Genomic DNA, 26,742 nt, shown 5'->3' with positions numbered 1-26,742 from the left:
AGAGTGAATGTTAAAATTAAGCATTGTTATTTTAAGCATTTTTAGCAAGTTGAAAAAATGGAGAGAGTTGTTAATGTTTAATGTTGATGTTGATATTTGAAAGTTTCAGTAGTTTTGGGGGGTTACCATTGTGGTGAAGTCTTGAGCTTTTGTTTGGGTTAAGAACCTAACAAGAGTTTAAATTGATAATAAATAAAGCAATCCCTATGGTGGTGTTCTGGATGAAACCAGTGTCACTTCAAGACTGCCAACACCACACGTTACATGTAAAGAATAGATATTTAGTGTGGTATTTAAATGAGAGGTTTATTTAGTATTTTATTAAATAAAATAAATATTATATTTTATAAATAAAATAAATATTTTTTTTGTATATAGCTTTTTAGTATTATTGAAATATAGGCCTAATATACTTAAGTTCTATGGATATTTTGTGGCCCTGAAGAAGTTTGACATGCTCTGACATTTATGTTTTTTCAATTGCTTTAAAGCATATTAATGACTAAAGTCTGACTACACTGTATTCAGCACAAAGAGGTCTACAGTAATATGTGAGAAACATGTACATACAATTTTGTAGTTTTCATAAAATAATGTTTATGCATAGTAAAAAAAAAAAAGTGACTACTGAAATCAGGCCATATAACACACTTTAAACATTTTTTCACAAGTCTTTTCAGAACTGGATGTTGTTGCCAGCATTTTTTCTTCAAAGCAATCTGAAAACCATTTTGATCACTCATTCATACAAAACAATATAGCAATTTAACATTTATAAGCCACTAATTGTCAGAATGGCTGTATGCCGGGAGGTTGTGGATCATCATGAATAATGCTGTGATTCACAGCTGAGGCATCAACGACTCCTCCTCTGAATATCATTGAGGAATGTGACAGAGGGAACTATAGAGAATCAATGTGAGGAGACTTAATCATTGAATGTATTTTTGTAGCTTATTCACAAAATCTTTTTTAATTTAAAAAGTAATTTGACTGTACATTTTCTTTAAATAAAGACTTAATTTTAGAAAGTTTTAGATGTTTTAGTATGTTTAAAAAAGTAGGTTCTGCTCACCAAGGCTGGATTTATTTGATAAAATAATAAAAACAGTATTATTGGGAAATATATTTACAATTTAAAATAAACATTTTTTTTATGTGAATACATGGTAAAGTGTAATTTATTCCAGTAATGTCAAAGCTCAATTTTTGGCATCATTACTCCAGTCTTGGTCACATGATCCTTCAGAAATCATTCTAATATTTATCATCAATATTATTTTTTATCATCAATTATGTATCTTTGTGAATAAAATATTAATTTCTATATTTTAAAACTAAACTCTTACTCGGCCCAAACTTTTGAATGGTAGTGTATTCTGTTATAATATATTTTTATTTCAGATAAATGCTGTTGTTTTGAATTTTCTATTTATCAAAGAATCCTGAAATAAATTGTACACAACTATCCTGGATGCCAGCTAAATTTTGCCCCGCCCACAACATTTGAGATCGGGCAATTCGGTCTGGACTTGATCTGTTGTGGAGTAATTATGCCCGAACAGAAACAGTTTGGACCAAGCAAATTGTCAGGGCGGGCTTTAAGAGATAACGCAACGTAATCATCCACATCTATCTCAAAAATGATGATTGTGTTACTAAATACTCTGTGTATCCTTAAATAATTTTTTACAACATCAGCAAAGATCGTCTACTCTCATCTTCTACTTCTTCCAGCGTGCGTGCAGTTGAGTTCTGTTAACTAAGTTATGCGTTAGTAATGCGTCGTTCATGAACGATTCGTTCTTTTTTAAACTAATATTAAATATGACTCGGGAACAACAAGTTTTCTCCGAGAGCAATTTTTTAATTTTGTGTTGACCGTGCATGCGCTACAGGCCATTGGTTCGGTACAGGATCTTCTGCACTCAGCCTATGGGGCTGTGAGAACGAATGACTGGAATTCGAAGACTCGAGAGGTGAACTAATCAGTTGTCTTCATGACTGCACACATTGCTTATAGGGCTGCAACGGCCCAGATCAGACACTGATGACATAAAGACTCAAACCCAAAGACAGAAGAGTTGTACTAATCTTTCCAGGGAACAGATGTGATTAAATGTGAATTGAAAAAAGAAAGAACGACTGGGATTCGGAGGTGAGGTGAACTAACAGACTGCATAGCCTGAAGACCCAGCTGAGCAATTAATGAATCATTTCTTAAAGTTTGGCCATGACTGCATTAGCTTATAATTTATTTTTTATTCCAAATGTGATCAACATTTGCATAAGTACTAGATGTGTTGGGGAATTTAACATGTGACATTTTAATCATATTCTGCTTAAATTAACAAAATCACTTGAAAAAAGATCTGTTCATTTTGCTGAACAAGATTCAAAGATCCAAGTCCGCAAAATGATCAAAACTTCTCACTACTATGCGTCACTCAACATATATGTCACTTACTCTGTTGCTCTGATTGGTTGTAGGTCTATCCAATTAAGGTCTGTTCGGTTGAAACACGCCCCATAATTACAGCCCAATGGAGCTGTATCAGACTCATATTCTGACTAAAATTGTGTATGACTACGTCAGGCTAGTAGTCTTGAAGGGTTAGTAGGGGCTTGAAACGTCTTGGCTGGAAACGAAGGCTCTGGTGTAGCGGCAGCCATCTTGGCCGGTAACGAGGGCTAGGGCGTGGTGGCAGCCATCTTGAACAATGTGATGAACAATGTATGTCAAACACACTTGAATACACTTTTTTTTAAGGGCAGGTGTGAAAAGTTCATTTAACATTGATGCATTGGGTGAAAGGGCTTTATTTGTTCACTAAAGATATCATCTTAAACCTGTCATCTTCTAGTTCTAGAGTTCAAACATCTAATTTTGACTCATTAAGCCTCAAGTAACCTCGAGCAGTAAAACATTTAAGGAAGGAGCCTATATAGAATATCCTTTTATTTTTTTGATTAAAGTTCCTTTGAAACCTTTAAAAAGAACTACAAAAAAAGTGCATATGAAGATTAAACCAAAGTGCGTCGTAGAAAACATAAATATAACTCTATCACCTTATAGTTGTCTCAGTAGAAGTATTTTCAGTTTTTGTTACTACACCGGTTTCTACCGATCTTTAATAATACAAGAGCAGGCGTCCATTCTGCTTATGCAAGCACAGTGTTGCTGTGCCGAGTTCAGAGCTTTTCATTTCAGCCCTTGCACAGTGGAGGCTGTCCCTGTGGATTCTGGTAAGACGCACTGATCATGAGCAGTAACCGTGTATCACAGTGTACTGTAGCTTTTGGTCTGTAATGGAATCTGCAGCAGCGTGGAGGAAAGGGAGAAGGAATGAAAGCCCAGGCAGCTCTTTGGTCTTGAATGAGTTTATTCATCTACTCCTTTCCCACAGAATACTTTAGTACGATTCAGATAGGTTGGGTCTAATCTAGCAATATGTTAAAAATAGTCACAGTACGGCTGGGGAGCATGCTTCAAATAGTTCTGGAATGTTTCACTAGTATCCTTTCCACGTAACAGTATTGTTTATTTTGTTTTTGTTTTTTTTGGGGCGATTTTTGTAAACGGACCACCTTTCACCGGGGGTGGCTGTGACTCAGTGGTTCATGTAGATTGTCTACAAACCAGAAGGTTGGTGATTTGATCCTTGGTTCCACCTGACCAAGTGTTGAGGTGTCCATGAGCAAGACACCTAACGCCAGCTGCTCCCAACAAGCTGGATGGCGCCTTGCATGGCTGACACCTTTGGTGTATGAATGAGAGAGTGAGTGATTGGGTGAATGTGATGCAACATGTAAAGCACTTTGGATGGCCGTTGGTCTGTTAAAAGCGCTATTTACCATTTCCATTTGCCTTTCTAATATTGTGGTACTCCCCTATTTTGCTACCAAAACAGATCCTGAAAAATCGAGGCATGGTCTCCACTAGACCCCTGAAGGTTTGCTGTGGTATCTGGCACCAAAATGTTAGCTGCAGATCCTTTAAGTCCTGTAAGTTGTGAGGTGGAGCCTCCATGGATCTGACTTTTTGTTCAGCACATCGTACAGATGTTCGATTGAATTGACATCTGGGGAATTTGGAGGCCAAGTCAACACCTCAAACTCCTTTTTGTGCTCCTCAAACCATTCCTGAACCATTTTTAATTTGTGGCAGGACGCATTATCCTGCTGAAATATGCCACAGCCACCAGGGAATACCGTTTCCATGAAAGGGTGTACACAGACTGCAAAATTGCTTAGGTTGTTATTACGTGTCAACTTAACATCCACATTAAACTGTTGACTGTTGACTCATTTGAGCTACAGTAGCTTATCTGTTTGATCAGACCATACGGACCAGCCTTCACTCCACACATGCATCCATGAGCCAGAGTCCTGCAACGGGTCGGGTACCCGCGGGTATCCGCGGGTACCCGCATAAAAGTGTCTAAAACGGGTGGATTGTGACATTTATAAAATTCACGGGCGGGGATGCGGGCGGATAATTAACTCTGTGCGGGCGGGTAGTTGCGCGTATGGGCGGATGAAAAATATGTGCAATATTTCTGTGGCAAAGTGAACGAGAGAGAGAGAGCGAGAGCGAGAGCGAGACCAGGGCGTGATTGTGAATGAGCGTCACCTGTGAGCCACACCGGTCTCGAGTCCTCTGAGGGAGCTCGGAAGCATATAAGGACGAGAGATCACCAGACCTGGAATTGACGTTGAGTTGTTTACTTTTTATTATGTGTGTGCGCTTGGCAGATGTCCATGAGGGGCTGCCCACGTTACTTTCGTTTTGTTTGGTTAAAGTCTTTTAAATGTTCGCCGGTTTCCGCCTCCTTCTTCCCCCATCGAACATATTGTAGGCTTTTACAATTTCTATGTCCAAATTATCATTACACACACACGCAACAACGATATGCCATTTGACCCATCACGTCACCATCACTGCGACATTGAAACTTTAGTTGATGCCTCTCGTAGCGCGGATGAAGCGAGCGTTGCAGGAGTAGCAATGGATGAAGTAAAAGTAAAGTTGGTGAGTGGAGTAGCTATATGAAATTGTTGATAATGAGTCTTTAAAGGCACTTTTGCCTGTTTCACTAGCCCATTCATGACGCTGTTGATGTTGAGAGAGGGGCAGGATAAAAAATAAAGCATTTTAATTTGAATGTTTTAGCGTGTGTGATTTATTGCGGGCACGGGTCGGGTAACGGGCCAAATATTAACGGGTCTGGGCGGGTACGGATTTAATTTTGATATTTTCACGGGTCACGGGTCGGATCTAGTGCTAAACCTTGCGGGTACGGGCGGGGGCGGGTCTCCAAAAATGGACCCGTGCAGGACTCTGCCATGAGCCTTGGCCACCTTGGATACCACCTATATCGCATTAGCTGTGTTTCCACCGCAGGAACTTTCCCCAGGAACTAGGAACTTTGGGTTGTTACTCGGTGTGTTTTGACCGCAGGGTCTAAATGAAGTTCCGGTTAAATATTTCCCCCTCCAAAACGTCCCTGCTCGCGAGGTAGTACTTTTTCAAAGTTCAGGAACTTTCGAGGGTGGGACTTAGGTGCTGAACATGCTGATTGCTTTAGCTCACGTAACATTTTATTTAGAGATGCACCAATTGATCGGCCAGGGATCGGAATTGGACGATTTTATGTATGATCGGCGATCGGCCGATCAGTCACACGTGTCGCCGATTTTGAGCTGATCCCTACATGCGGCTGTGAGCGTGAGCGTTGGCATGGAAGTTTTTTACTGTGAGCGAAGAAGACACTAATTATGCCATTTGTGAAACTTGACAAACCTACAGACCTAATTATTCACTTAACTCCATCGCCACATGGAACATGCCCAGTTTGAAGAAGGTAAGTTAGTAAAGGTAAAACTGCTAAAGCTAGCCAGAGCTCAAGAGCCAGCCACAGCTCAGCAGCCTCTCTTATCTTTTCTTGGTATAAGCAGCGAAAAGACATAAATGCCTTTACGAAGAAAATTATGGAATTCATGGCGCTGGATGACCAGCCGAACGTATAAACCGTCACTTCATGAGAATTTGCCGTTTCATTTGAGAAAACTGTCGTCATATGAACACAGAAACTCAAAGGTTTTCACGGCAACCCGTCAAAATAAAAGTTTTCTTTAAAAAAAAAAAAAAATTAGCTGAATATATTAGGATAGATTACCTAGCTACATCTCTGTAATATGTCAATAGCCTAGTAATAATAATAATTATGCCTAGATGGTTGATTATTTTTCTTTTTTTTAATAAACAATGTTTGCTTTTATACAGCATACAGCCTTTAAATGTTTATGTATTATTTACTTATAATGATTATCATCATAAATAATAAACATAACATTTTTTTTTTAAATGGTTAAATAAAAAATATATTAAAAAACATTTAGCTGTGGTACTGAAATTGGTACAGAGTACCAAAAATGGTATGGTACTGGTACCGACTACTGGAATTTTGGTACCATGACATCCCTAGCTGGCAACATTTATTACCCAATTACTGAACTATTATTTGGAGGAGTATTGTACACTTCAGTTTTGTTCATTCATAGGATCTTTTGATTTATGTAAGACAAGTAAAAAATGAGAAAAAGGTCCATTTATAATGTTTTGTTTCATAAAGCAACTGATTTTCACTGATTAACTGATTATCCTCGCACAGAACACATATTTTTTTAGGGTTGTTTAAGTGAGAGAAGATCCTATTGTAATGTTTACAAATAAAAAAAAGAAAAAAGAAAAAATCATAATCGGCAAAAAACAAAACAAAAACGGTATCGGCCGAATTCACTAACAAAAAAATCAGAATCGGCAAAGAAAATTGCAATCGGTGCATCTCTAATTTTACTGCAAACTGATTTTTGAGGACAAAATGTTCCCTTGCTGCCTAGTATATCTCATCCACTAACAGATGCTGTGATGAACAGAATCAGTGTTATTCATTCATCTGTCAGTGGCCATAATGTTATGTCTGATCGGGGTATAAAGTGTTATTGTACCTCCAGTATTGTACCTTCTCTGTCAAGAAACTGTATTTATACACATATATTGTCATTTTCAGGAGAATACCTTTACTGACCAATCAGAATCAAGCATTCCAGAGAGCTGTAAGTGGACAATTCTTAATAAATGTTATACAACAAAAGTGCTCTAGGCACCCTTCACTAAAAATTCTCAGTGTTTTAACAGCATTTATGGGAGTTTTAGGCAGTGTACTGAACCCACTGTGCTTCAGTATCTATTGTGTGCTTAAATTCAGTCCTTGACAAGCTGTCAACCCAATAATATGCAAGGACAGAGACACATTTCTCTCGCTCAAACACATGGAGTACTTAATAGATTCTGCCAGACTTTTAATACACAAACAAAAGACACGGCTAAGTCAGTACAAATAAGCATGAACAACTTACAAAAACATGACCCTGATGTGATAAATAAGGTTTTTGAAATTCTGAATGTCTTTAACCCTTGAAGTAACCCACTGTAAAAAAAATTTAAAAACTCGCTTTGGCTGAAGTTATTTTTTTTCTCACAATAAACTGAACAATAAGTTCTGATCTGAATATAATTTGATAATTGAGCTAAACCAATGAGGACTATAATTATTTTATACAATGCAATTAGTGTACATCCAACCAAATACAGCTGTAATTGAATCTATAATTACCCTGTTGACCTTTCCTTACCCCATAACCCACCCTAAACTTACCCATGCCACCAAACCTGTCTCTAACCTTACCAGTATAGTAAAAGCGTATTGCAATTTGAACACAATAAGTTCCTTGTATTTTTTGAAAGTGTGACCAGTCCATTTTCTTTTTTAGTTATACCTATTGCTAAAATCTAAAAAGCTCAGTGTGAGACAAGAAACTGACACAATAACTGTTTTGAAGCATGGATGAAAGGTTTTGGCTAAATAACTACATTTTTGCAGACATTCAATTCCAAAAATTCAATTTCAAATTCAAAAGAGTTCCGATGTTCCATCAAACAGTTGGGACAATTGAGCTTACAGTTTAGGGACTATTAAGACTATTTCGAAAAATGTGCCAGAGCGGTTGAGAAAAATTGTAAAAAAATGGTTTGCTACACATAACAGCAGCTGACACTCTGAACTGTATCTCAGCAACAGTTTTGAAATAAATAGATATTGAATAGTATTAAAGTTGCACAACAAGGTCACCGCCTACTGATTGACACCATTTCTAACACTTCTGGAGCTAATTTTTTATTAGAATTTTTTATCTGAATGCTCCTGCAGAGAGGAATCCTGAACATCTAAAAGTGTTTTTGTGCTGCTGTGTGTCCCTGTGTGTGTAACAAACAGAGTGTACGTGTGTTGTGCACCCGCCTATAGGCGCATATTAATAATGCACCCTCAATGGGGCAGTCATTTTCAGTTGCCACAAAATAGCAATGGGCCAACAATGTGCCTCAACACACCTTTTCAAACCAGTATGCCCATGGGCGAACAGATGGGCGCAAGTGCATTTGCTATTTAAATAGCTGGATATGAAAATGATCTTTGGGCTGACTAGCAAAAAACACTTGTGTCGCGCCTGGCATCGCATTGTGCCACGTGTATGATTAAGCGCCTAATGTTGGTGTTGGCGAGTTTACTGTAAAGGAAACATAAACATGTATTGTTTTATACGAAATATGTATTTTTCTAAATAATTTGGACTCTGAACTTGTCTAACCAAGTTATATTCCAAATTTGAAGTTTGTTTTTACAAAAATTGGACATACACTAAAAAGACTGTGGGGTTGTTTCAACCCATGTTTGGCTCCAAACAAACCCAACCATTAAAAATGTTATATTACATTTTTGGTAACATTTTAGTTCAGGGTCCAATTCTCACTATTATTAACTATTTACTGATTAGCATACATGTTACTAGGATATTGGCTGTTTATTAGTACTGTCTGAATACTTGATTCTGATTACATGGTAATGCAATTTAAAAATGTTTTTTGAGCATTCAAATGATATCTAATTTGTGTTAGGGAAAAATGTCAATAAAAAAATCATGCCACGTGCGATAGTAAAGCCTCATCAATACCAGTGTTTGGGTCTGTGATGATTAATAATAGATTGAATGACATGATTGGATTTTCTGCAGCATTCTTCCCTAAAATTCCTGGAGATGATAGCAATGTCGTTTGACATCATATGAGTCAGATGCGGCACATGTTCATGTGATTCATTACCTCATAAGATTTTATTGGCCTTAATTAAGACCTCTATATGTCAAAGTGGGCCTCATTATGAATGTTAGGAAATGTATGATTCGTTATATTTTTTTAAAGCTGTTCTTATAAGACCCGTTTTCCTTCAAACCTCCTCAAATTACCCCTAAATGTATTAATCAATCTTCTGTGGAGATTTACCAGTAGACTGGACTTTTAAGGCACTTGATACACTAAAAGCAAGTGAAGAAAGAGTAAAACTAGTTAAAGGTAACACGAGAATTAAAAAAGAAGTCCTGCATGTTTCTCCTTTTACCCTTAACAGGCTGGCCTGCCAATGCCATCTCTTTAAAAATAAACACAAAACTAGGCCATGAGGTAAGTCAGGTGAAAGAAATGATGTGTATGATGAATTAAACATATTAGGCCAAAAGTAAAGACTTCTAGTGAACTGAGCTCTTAACTCAAATCATCTTGTTTGTATGTTGTATATGACTCCAGGCTTGCTCTAAATGGACACTTTTTATTGTGGGTCTTGCGTTTTATTAAAAGCCCCAGCTGGAACTATGTATTGTCCTCAGGCGAAGACAAGGGAAACCTCATTTTTTTCACTTCTTTCTTTCATGGAGAGAGAAATATTTACTGCAGTGGCAAAACAAACAGAAAAATGAGTAAATTGACAAGCTGCTTTGACTTTGGGCATGCATGTTGAACGATTTTAACAACTTTAACATTTTCATTTGATGACTACACAGATGGAGGATGTACACTTTAGTCCCATCGTGCCTTTCTAATGTGCTTATCAGCTTTGTTGATATAGTGCAGCCTCAGTAAAATCTTTCTTATTAAATACAGGAAGTATATTTAATAAAATAATCTTCTGTTTGTGCATCTTCTTTCATTTGGATAGGTCAATGAAATCTTATGAGGCTCGTACAACACTATGGCTTTTGATATTTCGGTATAAGTCTATGTCCTTATATGAGTCAACAGAGTAAATCTTTACCAAAGAGCTTCAATAAATGTGCAAGGACAGAATACAGAGAAATAATGGATCTGTGGTCTCTGAGGACTTGGGTTTATTCGATTTTTGTGTGATTGTCTGGAATGGTTCTACCATTTAAGAGCCTTAGATTTTCACAAGTCTGAATCAAATCATTAGAATCCAAGTCAAGTGTCAAGCAATTTCATGCCTAACTTTAAAAAAATCCTATTTACAAAGTTGTATTTTGTAGAAAAATCTGTTTTCTCTGTAATAAAGTTCCCTAAGTTATTAGGGATAATGTACATCTACACTGTTTATCGTGTTATAATCCTTTACCGTGTACAAAACAATTGTCCTTGAAACAAGAAAAACACTACAACAATATTAAAGGCCCAATATGTAATTTTTGCTGCTAGAGGTCGCTAATGCAAAACAATAGCATAGCTTGATGATGCCTTGATTTTGCGGAATCATTGCAGAGTTGTAGTCTTGACTCGTTACATTTAGCCGGTGGAAAAGAATCAGACGGAACCCATCTGTCTAATAAAACACATTATATATATACCCTTTTGCATGTACGATCACATTGGTGTGATCAGTCTTGGCTCGTCTCTGGAGTGTACAATCACACCGGTGTGATCAGAACAGTCAGTGCATCTTGCGATCAACAACTGCTAAATTCAAATGGGCTTTTGTGCGTTGGCTAGCGCTGAGCCAGGGACAGACACGCGCAGTCATATACAACCACTTCAGTATTTTCAGTATTTTAAGTTTATTTTAGGATTCAAATCCTCTTTATTATTTCTGTGGTTTGCCATGTGACAAGCTATGATGTGTCAGCATGGTAACAAAGTAATACAAAGCATGTTAATAAGCATGGATGCGGATATAATATATATAACTGTTCTAGTATTTTTACATAGTGCCTTTTAAAGTGAGTAGTCATTTTCATTAGTCATTAAAGGTCCACTGAAATCAAAATTTAAGTTGTTTAGCGTTTAGTATGACTGTGTTAGCCTTAAATGTTATGAATAAGCCGGTATGTTCCAAAACTATGACAAAATGTGCGTTAGTTTCACGCACCGCAGCCGCGCACACACCCCAACGGCTCTGGTCTAAATTTAGACTACAGACACAAGAGCGCAGCGCGGATCATTTGTGCGAGTCCGCGCAGACAACAAACATATCGGCCCATTTGAATTCTGCACAGAATGCTGCATTTCAAAGCGATATGGAGGAGATTATGATGGTAAACAGTGTTAGAGGAAACTGGCTTTACCAAACAGAGAAGGTCCGCTCTTGCGCTCTAGTCAGACTGTATATTAAAGAAACGCTATTGACTGTTTCAAAAAAGGGGAAGAGCTGCTAACACCTGAAGCCGTTTCAGGGGAAATTACGTCAACACATTGAATAATGCAGCGCGTTTCAAGACACTTCAGAGGGCCTTTAAGTATAAGATGCCAGTCATGGCTTATTATAAAGCGTTGCTATTTACGACGGTCATTATCAGAAAATATATGACCTCGAAATGTGTCCAGCTGTTTAAAGTCAATAGAAAACTGTAAGCATGCTGATTGCAATACATTAAAATATGGGACAAACTGTATGCATTAACATTCTCTCTCTCTCTCTTATACACACACATTAAGAAAGAGAAAAAGGCACATATAGGCAACAAAAAGATTGATAAAATGTAGTGCTAGGTTTAAAGGCTAGATTTTCCATTCATGTGTCTTACAGGCTACACCGATCAGGCATAACATTACGACAGGACAAGTGAATAACATTGATTATTTCTTCATCACGGCACCTGTTAGTGGATGGGATATATTAGGCAGCAAGTGAACATTTTGTCCTCAAAGTTGATGTGTTAGAAGCAGGAAAAATGGGCAAGTGTAAGGATTTGAGCATGTTTGACAAGGGCCAAATTGTGATTGCTAGATGGGTCAGAGCATCTCCAAACCGGCAGCTCTTGTGGGGTGTTCCCTGTCTGTAGTGGTCAGTATCTATCAAATGTGGTGAAATGAAGCAACAGTGGTGAACCGGGTTATGCACGGCCAAGGCTCATTGATGTACGTGGGGAGCGAAGGCTGCCCCGTGTGTTCCGATCAAATGAATGAGCTACTGTAGCTCAAATTGCTCAAGCAATTAATGCTGGTTCTGATAGAAAGGTGTCAGAATGTGCCTCACAGTGTGTTGTGTATGCTGTTGCCTAGCCACAGACCAGTCAGGACCCCTGTTTACCACCAAAAGAGGGCACGTGAGCATCAGAACTGGACCATAGAGCAAAGGAAGAAAGTTGCCTGGTCTGATGAATCACGTTTTCTTTTACATCACGTGGATGGCCGGGTGTGCGTGCATCACTTACCTGGAGAAAAAGGCAAGCCTACGGAGGCAGTGTGATGCTTTGGGCACTGTTCTGCAGGGAAACCTTGGGTCCTGCCATCCATGTGGTTACCACCTACTTAAGCATTGTTGTAGACCGTGTACACCCTTTCATGGAAACAGCTGTGGCCTCTTTCAGCAAAATAATGCGCCCTGCCAAAAAGCAAAAATGGTTCAGGAATGGTTTGAAGAGCACAACAATGATTTTGAGGTGTTGACTTGGCCTCCAAATCCCCCTGATCTCAATCCAATCGAGCATCTGTGAGATGAGCTGAACAAACTAGTCCAATCCATGGAGGCCCCACCTCACAACTTACAGGACCTAAAGGATTTGCTAATAGAAATATAACATCAGCTCTGTTTTCTGTAGAGAAAAGCTTTTAACTTTTATGTGTTGGTTGATCATTTTTTTGTTATTTTTCCCTTTTCCATTGTTGCACTTTGAGATTTTTCGGAATGAAAAGTGCATTATATATAATTTTTTTATTATTATTATTATTATTATTAATAATAATAACATCATCAGCACACCTTCAGGGTTCTAGTGGACTCCATGCCTCGAGGGGTCAGGGCCGTTTTGCCAGCAAAATGGGGACCAACACAATATTAGAAAGATGGTCATAATGTTATGCCTGCCTGGTGTATGTGAGTTACTATGACTAACCTTTGTGGAAGTGATGTCTAATGAAATTTGATACTGTTGTCTTTAGCTGCATACAAATAAGCACTTTTTAATGACATCAGCGGTTCTATGAGTCTAGTCAAGCCTGAATTCACTTAGGTCAAGTCTACAACTTAAACTAACTTAAAAATGAGTTGAATCTTGTATAACTTATAAAAAAGTTGAAAATTGCTTATTTCAAAGAGTTAAAATAATGTAAAAACATGTTGTCAACTTACTGCTCATGTTATTTGCGCAAGTATTCAGTTTTTCAAAAGAAACACTTCCACTAAAAGCTTTGAACAATGACTTTCCATGTCCGGCAGTCCAGGGATTTTCAAACTGGGGTCCGGGGAACATAAGAGGGACAGGGGGTCCGTGAAAAATCTAGAAAAAAAACCTGTTAAATAAATAAATTTATAATAATAATAATTTGATTAAAATAAAATAGTAAAACAATACATTAGATCTAAAAAAGTGATAAAAAAATTAGTTATTAATCTATTAAATACATAAATTAAAAAATATTGATATAAATAAATACATGTTTTATTCAAATTAAATAAGAATGAAATAAATAATACATTGTACATATACATTATTACATTGAGGAGAACAATATATATATATATATATATATATATATATATATATATATATATATATATATATATATATATATATATATATATAATGTAACAAACTAATTTGAGATTTATAATTGTTTTGTGTGTGTCTAAATTGAGTGTTTATAAAAGACTTTTACATTTCAGAATGGGGGTGGGTTCATATTTGGGGGTGGCATCTAAGAGACTGAAAATCCATGCTATAGTCCATATTCCTCATTTTATTATTTTATCTACATAGCTTTTTTGTTCAGAGAAGATTTTGACTAAAAGATGACAGCGAAATGCTATTATATTTAACTAAGTAGCAACAAAACATAATTTCAAGTGTAATTTAATAGATCCATTGTTTTTTTTTGTTTTTTTGTTATTGGTCATATTTTTAGAGGTATCTTTCAGCAACTCCTTTTGCAAATCTTTGAATTATTGAAGGTTGATAAGCAGTGCACAGAAAACATGGTTAAAGAGATTTTTTTTTTTTTTTTGCCTGCGGGCACACAAAGGCTTGTTTCACATATGGCGGCTGCAGTCCACTGAAATGAAACAATCCACATTCCCTCTCTCTGCCTCTTTTTCATATTGTGCCACAAGGGACAGTGGTACTTTTATGAAATAGGTTATTTTATTGTTTATTTATTTATTAGTATTTATTGTTTCCGGCTCTTCTCGCACTGAATATGATTTGAACACAGTTGAAATGACTAATGGGAAATAATCCGCAGTCTTTCCGTGGCTCGGTGACATTCATCTTTTAGGGTTCATTACTATAGATATGTGTATTTTTTGTGTGAGTCATTGTACTGTGATGTAGTTTAATTGGATTTTTGGCTGCGTTTCATGTTTGACTGAATGGTCAACATTTGAAAAGTCTTTCTTATTTTATGCCTTTAATGCACTTTTATACAGTATTGTCCTTGATTAAATCCTAAATCATTCTAGATCAAAGTATATGAGCTAAAAAATACATTTCTCATATAGTTACTGATTGCTCAGAGATTGTTTTAGTAAACACTAAAAACACCAAAATACAGTTATGGCAACAATATGTGCAGGATAGGAGTGAACACTCTAGCCTATATAAACTTGAAGGATGGGTCAAATCCTGTGTCTCTATAAAATAAGATCTTTCTAAAGTGTAATTGACCAAGAAATTGCATTTGATGGAAATCATGCGACGTTAGCATCACTATTAGTGGAATAAAATATGTACAGTTGCTATCATAATAACCCACTCTACTGAATGTCAATATTGCATTTCTCAAGATTAGGAAACGAGTCTTTCTTGGGGTGAATAATGTGTCCGGGCGCTCAGATGTGGCTCAGAAGTAATGAGCTCAATAATGCAAAAAATAAATAAACCCAGCCCCAGGGTTTCAAACAGACCACGCTGTCCTTGGATCAGAGAGAGTTGAGGGTGGAAATGCCCTGCATGCGTGATGTGATTTGTCATAGACAGTGAAAGAGTTCAAGGGTATCGGCACAGAGCGAACACTTTCTCTTTTAAGACATACTAGGACTAAGTGATCTGCTGATGATATATTCACAGTCATTTTTTTTTAACATACATTAAGCAACAGGAGTATTATGATGTTAATTCAGTTTTTATTCAGCCATTACGTCTCCTAAAGAGAGTTTCATTAGATTAGTTTCATGATTCTTCCTGATATAAGGGTGCGCTATATAATATTTTTGCAGTAAAATATCCATCCATCCATGACCACTATAGCTCAGTATTATATATTTTGTTCAGCCGAGTTCTTACAATATCCCAAATGTTTCTAACTATTTGTAAATTGTGAGAAAATAGCTTTTTTTAACCAAGGGGGTAATCTAGCACTCGGAAAGCGTACCACCCATGCCATTGCTAACCAAGCCATCACCTGCTGTTAGCATCCCATTGACTCCCATTCATTTTTGAGTGACTTTGACAGTGAATAACTTTACATCTGAGACGTTTAAAGACTCCATTTGTCCATTGTTTATTTATAAAGAAACACGACAATGCATAAAAGACTCCATTACCTTGGATCTTACACTATCGCCCTGTAGAAGCTGGTTTTGTAAAAATAGTCGCAAAGTAGAGAAATTACCGACAGGAGGAGACGCTCAGAAGCAATCTTTTACTGTCTATGAGGCGGTCGGGGGGACATGGAAAGTCGTGGAAATAAAGTCAAGGGAGAAGCCCATAGTGAGCCAAAAGCAGCGGGACAAAACATTTAAACAACGTGATTCAGATTTCACTTTCCACAACTACTAGAAGACCTACAGCTGTCAGACAGGTTGGTCACGTCACATCTACGTCATCAAGCTCAGTCTGAGCCTGCGCAGTTCGCTCAGCCATCAGGAAGTGAGTGCTTCTAATTCATTTTTCGCAGTTGAAGTCTATGGGATCCCTCTGTCAATTTCTTTTACTGTCTATGTTTTTAACCAAGGAACCAGGACGTCTGAGGGAGTTGCTGTCAATTGCGTCATATCTGAGTTACCCTCGGTTTACGGTTTTATTTGGCAGAAGCGCTTTACTCGCAGTGTGAACAAGTGTCACAGCAGCCGCTGAGCGAACACACAGAGTAACGTCATAACATGATTTTAAACACACTTAAATGTATCTAATATGATAGACAGAGCTGTGTTACCTCATACTCATGACCGGAAACACCAATGGTGTCGGCGACTGTCCCGTCATAATAAAAATCCCGTTGTTTGCGAGCCGTGTATTTGTGCTTCAATCGCTCCAGCGGCCTTGCTCAGCTCCACAACACTCGGCCCTGCTCTGCTTCACACTACAGTAATGTTAATAGCTCGAACTTAACGTCATCAAACTACACCTTTGTTTTGAATAGGCGGCCTCCATCGGAAGGAAAAATTACATAGGCCCTGTCCCAAATGGCACACTTCATGTGCACTTTCGGTCTTGTGGACTTGCAATGGCCATTGCGTGCGCGTGTCCGTCAAGTCCACAAGACCGTAGGCTGTCCCATTAGTTATTTTATCTTAAAGAAGGGTGCTCGTGACTCACTCGTGAATTCACTTTGCGGCTGCTATGCGCCCTCGATACGCACTTCAGCTGAGCCTGCAAGTTTGCAAGCTACACAGAGGACTTCTACCCGGCAGTCAAAGCGGCATTACGTCGTGAAAGTGTGGACCATAGACCGTAAAAAAATATGGACGACTCGACATCATCCGTTTCCGCTTGCCATATTTGAAGCTTTCAGGCAGCCTTGCACGGCGCTGACATCTTGGGACCGAGTCTGCGCAGTAGCGATTTCGGGACCGGAGTTGCGCAGTAGCGCGCAGGAAGTAGAGCAGGAAGTACAGCCGCGATATCAAAAGCCCGCCCACACTCTCGCAGATGCAGAACAATTACTTATGTTGGTGTGAAATAAACAGTTATGGAAAAGTAGAAATTAAAGCTAAAGCTCTAATCTGCTCCCAAAAATTTCGAAAAAAGTCCGTTAGTGCCTCAGTGTCAACTTCACTCAGAGAAGCCGTCAGTCTCAGCTGTCAATCATGACGTCACACCCCCGTTTTTATAGCATCAAATAACTAACTCAAACTAAACTTATTTTTAAAACGAACACCTGAAATGAAATCATCGTGATGATAACTGCCTTCAGTGACATAAACTAACTTTGGGGAAACATTTTTGAAGTGTAATATTATTATATAGTTTGCCTCGCGTCCATTAGAAAACACAGAGGGGCGGCTATACTGGGACCGGTCACCGGGGGGCGATCGAGGCGCGAAAGCTTCAGTAAATGAGAGGGAGACTGCAGGCTTGGTGTGGACTCAGATGAAGACTGTGAGGGTTTAGGGTGCCATTTGGGACAGTGTCAAAGTGCAGCTTTAAACGCCAAAATTGTGTCAACATTTGGTGAGTTTGATTCATTTCCATGAATCAGTTCAAATGAATCGATTTAAAACTTCATTTCATGATCCCGTGCTGTAAGCTAACAGCAATTTTTGTCATTTAAATAAAGTTCAAATGAAATATAAATATTTGATTAAAAACATAAAATAGCGATCTGACGATCCCAGGGAGCTGTGTGGATATGTCCATATGTCAGATACTTCCTGAATGTCACATGGTGTGTCTGTTCTTCATGTGTTCCCCATGGGGTGAATTTTCAGTAGTACAGCTTTCCAGCGCCCTCCGGCTGCCAGAATGAATTGAAAACACAGCATATCACAGCCTACTGCTCTCATAATCATTCATCCGCGGATTTTGGATAAAGATTGAATAAATAATACTTCTCTGTATAGAAATTTGACTCAAACGTGTGAGAATCTATCAATATTTCTCCACATCTGCACACTTTTGAAGTAAAAGCCCTGAGGGAAGTTGTTTTGTCGAGTGTCTTCATGACGACCAAGGAGGATTTTTTTATGAATGGGAGCAAATGACGCGCATATTACAATCAAAAGGTAGCGACGCCCAAGATCATATTCATAACTCCTGGAACATATTAACACATTACGGTCACTATAAGACTTTGAGAATAAAACAGAGGTAAAAAAATTAAACTTTAGTCTTAGATCTTTTTAATGATGTATAGTTTGTCAAGGTAATTACTTACATCTGATAGTAATTTTGAGCTAATTTAAACAAAGAGACCTTCAGTGCGTCCTCGTCCTCGTGACGGTTATCAGGTTAAACCTAAACCAAAACTGAAATAAATATTTATTAAAGATTTCAAAATATAAAAGCACATAACTAAACAACGAAAACTAAAATAAAAAGAAAATCAAAAACCAGAAGCTAACTCAAAATATGAAATAGTATATAAATAAAACTAAAATAACACTGGTTTTATAAATGCAGATAAATTAAATTATTGAATTATATTGCTATATTATATGCTATCTATCTATCTATCTATCTATCTATCTATCTATCTATCTATCTATCTATCTATCTATCTATCTATCTATCTATCTATCTATCTATCTATCTATCTATCTATCTATCTATCTATCTATCTATCTATCTAATAAATAAAAAAAAACAATCGACACATTCCTGCATCATGAAAGACACTGTTCAAAGCAGTTCAACAAGAGCAAAACTCAATGGAAGTTTGGAGCATTTTTCAAAAGCAACCTTTTTTCCTTCTGTTCGAAACTTCTCTCATTTTCTCACTCTTTCATGTTCGCTATATGTGAAAACTAAAGCAGGAGACCCTGTGCACAGCAGCTGACCTCCCGTTGTTTGCAAGACACAATGGGATAATTGGAGCCTTGGGCCGGATACCAGCCGAGAAACAGCATGGCTTTACTGACAGGATGAGCCTGACATACTGTATGTCTCACTTAACGCTTCACTCCAGACAAAATACAAGCTAATTACTACATATTTCTGCTCCTAATTAAACCTCACAAATATGATCTAATTACAGCTCAGCTCACGAGGGAGTGAGGTTCATTTTACTTTCCTAAATAAAGACAAAATGCAGTTTAGGTAATCACCTTGGCCTATAAAGTGTAAGTATAAGTGATCACTATTTAACTTGGCTCTAAACCGCATATTGTGCTATACCCTGTGATAATTGAAGTTGCTGAGAGTTCAGCCAGGCTAAACTTATTAGCACACTAATTAATTAAGATAGATTCGCCACTCGGGGTTTCTGCGTACCTCTTTGTTGGAATTTACAGCCGTGCTTATCTTCAGTAGCCTACTCTGTTTGAAAAGTTAAAAATAACATTTTTTATATTCCAGCTGCAATTTTGATTTGAGGCTCTTGTCAGCAATCACAGGACTGTCATTTTGACTATCATTGTATCTGTCACTACTGTCATAACTGTGAAATATGTTTTAAATCACATGCTATAATGCTGCTCTTGTTATAACAAGATGGCTGTAAGCAATGATTATTTCAATAATCGATGCATCTGATGATTATTTCTAGGATTAACTGAACAATTGAATATTTCACACTGAAGTTTGTCCAATTTATGGTATATTCAGAGGTCTTCAGCCCTGCTCCTGGAGACCTGCTGTCTTGCAAAGTTACTATCCAACCAGTCACGTCCTGAGTTAGACACGCTCCTGTCAATATATTTTATTGATCCTGGAACAACATTCCTGTCTGAAAATGTCCTAACCATAAATCAGGAAAATTATGAATAACACCGATGCAGAAGCAGCCTAAACTGTAAACTTGTCCCTCAAATCTGACTGATTGATTGATTTGAATAACAAAGATTTTGATCCAGGAACATGTTGCAATTGAAATTCTGCCTTCTGGCACTACAGCATCTACAGATCCAAAAACGAGATCTGCGCAAACCAGAGAGACGTGATTAGTTAGAGAAATGTAGGTCAGAGAAGTGAAAGGTACACAATGCTACATCTAATATCAATTCATAACCCTATACCCTACAACAAATTATACAGACTTTCAGCCCACTTTTCGACCTGCAGAAAGCCATGTTTGAAACCAGATAGTACTAGATAGAAGATTGCTGCAGCTAAAGTGACCATCAAACATTTTACAGAATATAAATCAAAACTGTTACCAAATCAAATATGAACCAATAAATGTTGCAGCGTAGGACTGTGAAGTTTCTGTTGATGTACTTGATGTATGTTTTGATCATTGTTTTGAACTCGATTCAGATGAAGTCTTTGTCAAAAATGGGACTTTCTTAGCTTTTTGTTTGAATGTATTGTTTAAATTAAACATCTGAATTCAAGTGTAGATATATTAAAACAAATAAATGAATCAAGCTAGAATAGTTTTTTTAGGCAGAGGTTCTGTTCTTTCTTGTGATATTTTGACTGTGTGCATATTCATACAACATTTTTTTGGGCGCCATGAAAAAAAAATTCTGGCTCTGGCTTGCAAATATATATATATATATATATATATACATTTTTTTTGACAAACTGGTAGGGGAAGAGTTCATGACGACAGTGACATTCAACCAAAACCCACAAAGACACTGATCAAGCAGACTTTTATTTTTTTAAATAATTCATTGGCCTGTCGACAGTTATTCCTCAGATCCTCTGTTCTGTACACAGTCAATAAAAAATCTGTCATTTATGTTGTACTTTATGCTAAACAATTTGAAGGTAAAGGTCAAATTCAAAGGTTGCTAATCGAATGCTGCGTGATGCTGTGTCAGGGTTTTGAACTCGGCTATAGAACACAAAGAAATAAACATCATCTATTATGCTATATCTGTTTTTCAGCGTTCTAGAGTGTTCATCTGCTCCAAGCATTTCTTTTGAGTGACTTAAAGTGTTATTTTGTTCTTTTTTCTATTATCCTTCATTGCATACATAGCAGGGCTCTGTTCTGATATTTTTTGTTTAGTTTAGACTAGATAGATAGATAGATAGATAGATAGATAGATAGATAGATAGATAGATAGATAGATAGATAGATAGATAGATAGATAGATAGATAGATAGATAGATAGATAGATAGATAGATAGATAGATAGATAGATAGATAGATAGATAGATAGATAGATAGATAGATAGATAGAATAATACACCATAAAGTGCCTATCATATGCACGAGAAAAAACGCGTACCATATGCACGCCAAAACTCAGTTTGGCGTATACGTTCCACGAGATTGCACACTCGTACTATTTATACGCATTTTCGTGAGATCGGGCTCTTTTATTTCGTACTGTCCTGACTATTATTTCACATAATAGATGTTTACATACACTCCACAAGATAAATGACTGAATTTATACAAATTGCCACAATAAAAAAATGACACCCTTGAATCTGAACTGTTTGTTGTTACCTGCATGAGCCACGACTGTTTTAATTTTTCATGTTAAAGTGCCCCTATTATGATTTTTTTAAATACCTTTCATGTACTGTGTAACAGTTCTAAGTGAATGAAAACATCCCGCTAAGTTTTAAATCTGAAAGTGCATCTCAAAAGTAAGAGTCGACTCTGAGTCAATTAAATGAATCGTTTTTCAAATGAATCGCAAGCCATTTTGTTGTGACATCAAGACCATATATTAGCATAATTTGTTGGCCACTGATCAGCTGTGGGCTACAGTATTACCTAAAACTGTGTCTATTAATGCAGATTGTCTGTCATTCGAACTACTGTGAGTAAAGATAACGGATGGAGCAAGATTTTTTTCGCAAACGTTAATGTTACATCCATCATTCACGTTAGTGCTCGGCTAACGCACATGCAGGAACTGTATCAATAGCGCACACACACACACACACACACACACACACACACACACACACACACACACACACACACACACACACACACACACACACACACACACACACACACGTTAATGCTGATGGTGAGGAATTACTGTTGAAACATCTCATAATGTACTATAAATTGAGAAATGTCCTGTTCAAGGTTCGGGTTGAATAATTAGTTCTTCAAATGTTTCATCATCGCGCTAGGATCGGTGTGAAATCGACGTTCTCATTACTGTCTTTACAGTGTGTACTATTGAAGCCTCCAGATGGACCTGGAATTCAGATATGATAATGGTCATGTGTTTTTAAAATATGCACTATATGTGGTAGACCAATCACAACACTGGGCCATGACTATTTAAAACATGTATTTTGTAATCTGTAGTGAAATACTTTTTTTAAAAAAAACCTTCCCAAACTGGTGATAAAACTCGAAATAACACATATGTGACGGCATGTCCTATGAATATTTAAAGAGAGTTACTGGACACTCTCAGAAGGTTACCCAGCAACATCTGCACAACGCAATTAATATTCACGCAGTATACCTTAATTTCACACCGGGGCGTGCATATGGATTCTGTTTCTAATTAAGCAGAATGCACTGTTGAAGCACAATTTGCATATAAAGAAGGATAAATTAGGGAGCTTTTTTTGATGATGCCTGTATTATTTCAATCAATGAAATTGCTGCCAAATAATTTCCCACACACACACCCAAGCAATTTTCAATGGCAAATGTTCATACCATTGAGCCCCGCATATGCTGTCCTATCTCGGTGAAAGAACTCGCTGAAAATACTTTGTCTCACTAGAAGTTCATTTCAGTTGTAAGACAGGGGTACAGCTTGTGTCAGCCAGTTTGACTACAAGAAAATCAAAGCTCGCCCTCAGGCTGCTCCAACGTAGTCTCGCAATAGTGGAAAAAAAGTTGCCATCTTTGCTGTTAAATGCAAAACATGGCTTTATAACTTAAATTCCGATTCCCTTACTTTTGCAAATTGCAGGCTTTCCGAGAGCATCCTCTTGAAGAGCCTCTAGTTTGCACATTATCCCTGCTTGAAACTTCCCATATCTCTATTCAAAGATATTTCATTGACATTTTTTTGAGAGTCTGTTTCCTCTTAAAAGGGATAAAAATGAAATTGCTATCATCATTTGCTCACCATCATGCCATTCAAAACCTTTCTTTTTCTTATGCCACACAAAGGGAGATATTTGGCAGAATGTCCAAACTGCACGTTTCCACACAATAAAAACAGATGTGGACCAAATCAGGGTAATTTCCGTCCATTTCAAATCCATTTTAAATTAAAAAACAGAAAACGAAAAAACATATCGTTTTTCCATTTAAAAAAAAAAAAGAGATTGACCTGATTTTTTTGTTCAGAGGCAGAAAAATTAATAAACAGTTTGAATATTCGATTTCTAAACATGGGCGGTAATTATACGCCCCTTTCTGCTGATTGGTAAGCCAAAGATCAAACTATTCCGTCATCAGTTCTTCCTCAGTTCCGCACAGCAGAATAAAAGTACGGATTTTTTATGCGTTTATTGCAACAACATGTCAATTTTTTCTCGTCAAGCAACCGGAATAACGAATGGCTCGACACAACCCTGGACTGATCTTTAGGTTACCAATCAGCAGAAAGGGGCGTATAATTACTACCCACGTGTAGAAATCGAATAGTCAAACTGTTTATTCATTTTCTACCTCTGAACGAAAAACTGAAAATCAACCCGAAATCTCTTTTTTCATTTTTCTGAAAGAAAAACAAGCTGTTTTTTATTTTGAAACTGATTTGAAATGGACGGAAGATACCCTGATTGAACCAGAGGCAGCCGTTGAAATCTGCTTCAAGAGTTTACAGTCACCCTGACATGTTAGAGACACAACAAATAACCCATTCACTGTATTTCCATTTAGACGACGCAAGAAAGATTTCATCCATGTGACGGTGAAGATTCTTATTCTCATGTGTTAGAAAAGGGGCCACCTCTTTTGTCCTCGTTTTATCAAGTAATTACTTGAATCTTTGTCTCCAGGTTGACTCACTGAGCAGTATATAGCTGCTATTCCCATGGTTTCTGAAAGAACCTTAGTTGAACTTGAGGATAATTGAGATAATGGTGATTGTGCTCAATACATATTGCTAATTAGTATTCACAGCGGTTTATTTAATCCATTTAAGACGGAGTGCTCATGACAGCAAGGTCACTTGAGCTGAGTAAATTCAGTCGTCTCAACTGTAATTAACATCTTAACAATGATAGCATACAACGTGCTGCCATATTTCGATTTCTGACTTTCTTTACTGATAGCTGCCAAATCATCCAGTCTTTTTTAATTTCTTGGCCATGCATGAGCGTTCCATTTTATGGCAAAATTGCATGCGGCTGAACTAATGTGTCTGGTTTATTATCCTGACATGACATTTATATTTCATTAATGTTTAGGTCTATGGGTCAATTACAAATACATACACTGCATTGAAAACCTATAGCTTTCTAAAATCTTTGCTTTATATGGTTTACATTTTTTTAAATAGCTTTTCAAGAAAAGTTTTCTAGTTTATTAATTACCAGTACAAAAGCAAATAAAAAAATAAATATTGTGTAACCATGAATAAAAAAAAAAGTTTTCATTTGACATTTTTTAAATATATTTGTCAAGGTGGAATATTTGTAAAACTGCAAGTATTTTATATATATATATTTTTTTATTTTTTTATTTTTATTTTTTTGTCGCACCATTTTAAAGGGATAGTTCACCCAGACATGAAAATGTAATGTTTATCAGCTTACACCCAGGGCATCCAAGATGTAGGTGTGTTTGTTTCTTCAGTGTAACACAAATGAATATTTTTAACTCCAACCGTTGCTCGTATAATGAATCTCAATGGGGTGTATTTCTATGAGAGCCACTATAAGAGTAAAAAACACATAGACATACAAATCCATATTAAACCCTGTGGCTCGTGGCGACACATTGATATCTTAAGACATTAAACGATTGGTTTCTGCGAGAAACCGAACAATATTTGTGGGTTTTTTTTTACCTCATAGCAGACGAATCTCATCTAGTATTCCCAACGCATTAGTTCCGTAAAGTAAGATCAAAAACCAGACGCGATATATATATATATATATATATATATATATATATATATATATATATATATATATATATATATATATATTCGTATGTCTATGTGTTTTTTACTCTCATAATGGCTCTCAGAAATACACCCCATTGACATACATTATACAAGCAACTGTTGGAGTAAAAAATAAAATAAAAAAACAACCTTGAAGTTCTTCATTTGTGTTCTACTGAAGAAACAAACACACCTACATCTTGGATGCTCTGGGGGTAAGCAGATAAACATCACATTTTCATTTTTGGGTGACCTATCCCTTTAAAGCCTGAACTGACCTTGACACACAGTCATGAGGGTATTTCCCCACCTAAAAATAATAAAAGATTTTCAAACTACTACTTAATAAGGTTTTCATTTCAGTAATTTAAGATAGTTTGTCTTCATTGTATTATTAAACCCCTTTTTTTTGACATCCTGCTCCAGTTTTTTTAATTAATATTCAAGATGATGTATGCATGATTTGCATTTATGAAATATAACATTTTTGAATAAATGAAAGCACTGTCATGTCATTGACTCCTGTATCAGTTCTGAGTTGAATCTCCTGTTTTTGTACCGTAGTAATCATCTTCCGTCTTTTTTGCTCCCTGCAGAATGAATACACGTGTCCCAGACCGTTACCCGGAGCTTGGATTGGCGACATACCCACCATACACTAAAGGAATGTTTTGTTCCACAAAATAATCCACCGGCGGAGGATTTGTGCCTACCTGCATTTCATCAATCGCATCAAGCTTTGTTCTCATGATACCACTCATGCTGTCAGCGCTTCTTTAACGGATCGTGCTGGATATTGCAAACGGACATCTGAGAGACAGTCGGAACAGATGCCTCAGATGTATATTTTACTAAAACACATTTGGATGCCTCTCTTTGTTCTTTAATGCACTTGGATACATGCGTCAGATGGGTGAAGCCTCCGGTGGGCCATGCAGAGCAGGGTTATAGTGCTCAATAAAGAGTAATGGAACATACCAATGAAAGCTATCCAGCCTTTGATGAATCTATACAAACGATGGACCTATACAAAAACTATAAACTTTGTTAATATACCCTTAAATTTAGGACTTAACGTTTCCTTTGTTATTTAATGTAAATCCTTGGAAAATTTGTGTATCAGAATAACTAAATAAAATGACTTGACTTTAAACCTTTATATTTGCTGCCTAATACTGGATTCGTTATGCTTTGAGTTTTTGCTAATCTCTTTGTGCAGTTTTATTTGAGGAGATTCTCAAATTGACATGCCCTTCATGACAGTAATAGACTTCATACTGTTTTACCAAATCATTTAAACATGAGCCCTATCTCACTGACTGACAACACTGACTTGTGTTTGAGTGTACATATGTCTCATGTAAAAGGAGAGTGTGTAAGCAAATGTCAAGATCTGAATATAGATAAGCGTTTTTTTTAAAGGAGAAGTGTGTCATTTGGTGCAGAACTGATACACCTTTAAAACAGTATGTGTTGGAGAAGGGTCAGAGAGAGCATGTGTGTGTGTGTGTGTGTGAGCGTA

The 26,742-nt window shown here is 37.0% G+C and overlaps 1 protein-coding gene across 2 annotated transcripts in view; it reads left to right on the top strand.

Annotated features, from left to right (window-relative positions):
- lrrtm4l1 (leucine rich repeat transmembrane neuronal 4 like 1) overlaps window positions 1-26,379 on the top strand; it is a 49,476-nt gene extending 23,097 nt beyond the window's left edge. For both annotated transcript variants that reach the window (XR_010901280.1, XM_067433687.1), the window contains exon 3: window positions 25,817-26,379. Coding sequence is in view for 1 of the 2 variants with exons in the window: in XM_067433687.1 (XP_067289788.1) it covers window positions 25,817-25,882 (66 nt within the window). In the remaining variant the exon portion in view is untranslated. The remainder of the gene's footprint in view (window positions 1-25,816) is intronic.
- Window positions 26,380-26,742: the final 363 nt, after the last annotated feature.

The sequence above is a fragment of the Pseudorasbora parva genome, chromosome 23 (genome assembly GCF_024679245.1).
Source record: "Pseudorasbora parva isolate DD20220531a chromosome 23, ASM2467924v1, whole genome shotgun sequence".
NCBI lineage: Eukaryota > Metazoa > Chordata > Actinopteri > Cypriniformes > Gobionidae > Pseudorasbora > Pseudorasbora parva.
Note: the sequence above shows the minus strand (reverse complement) of the source record. Positions and strands in the feature narration are given on the sequence as shown.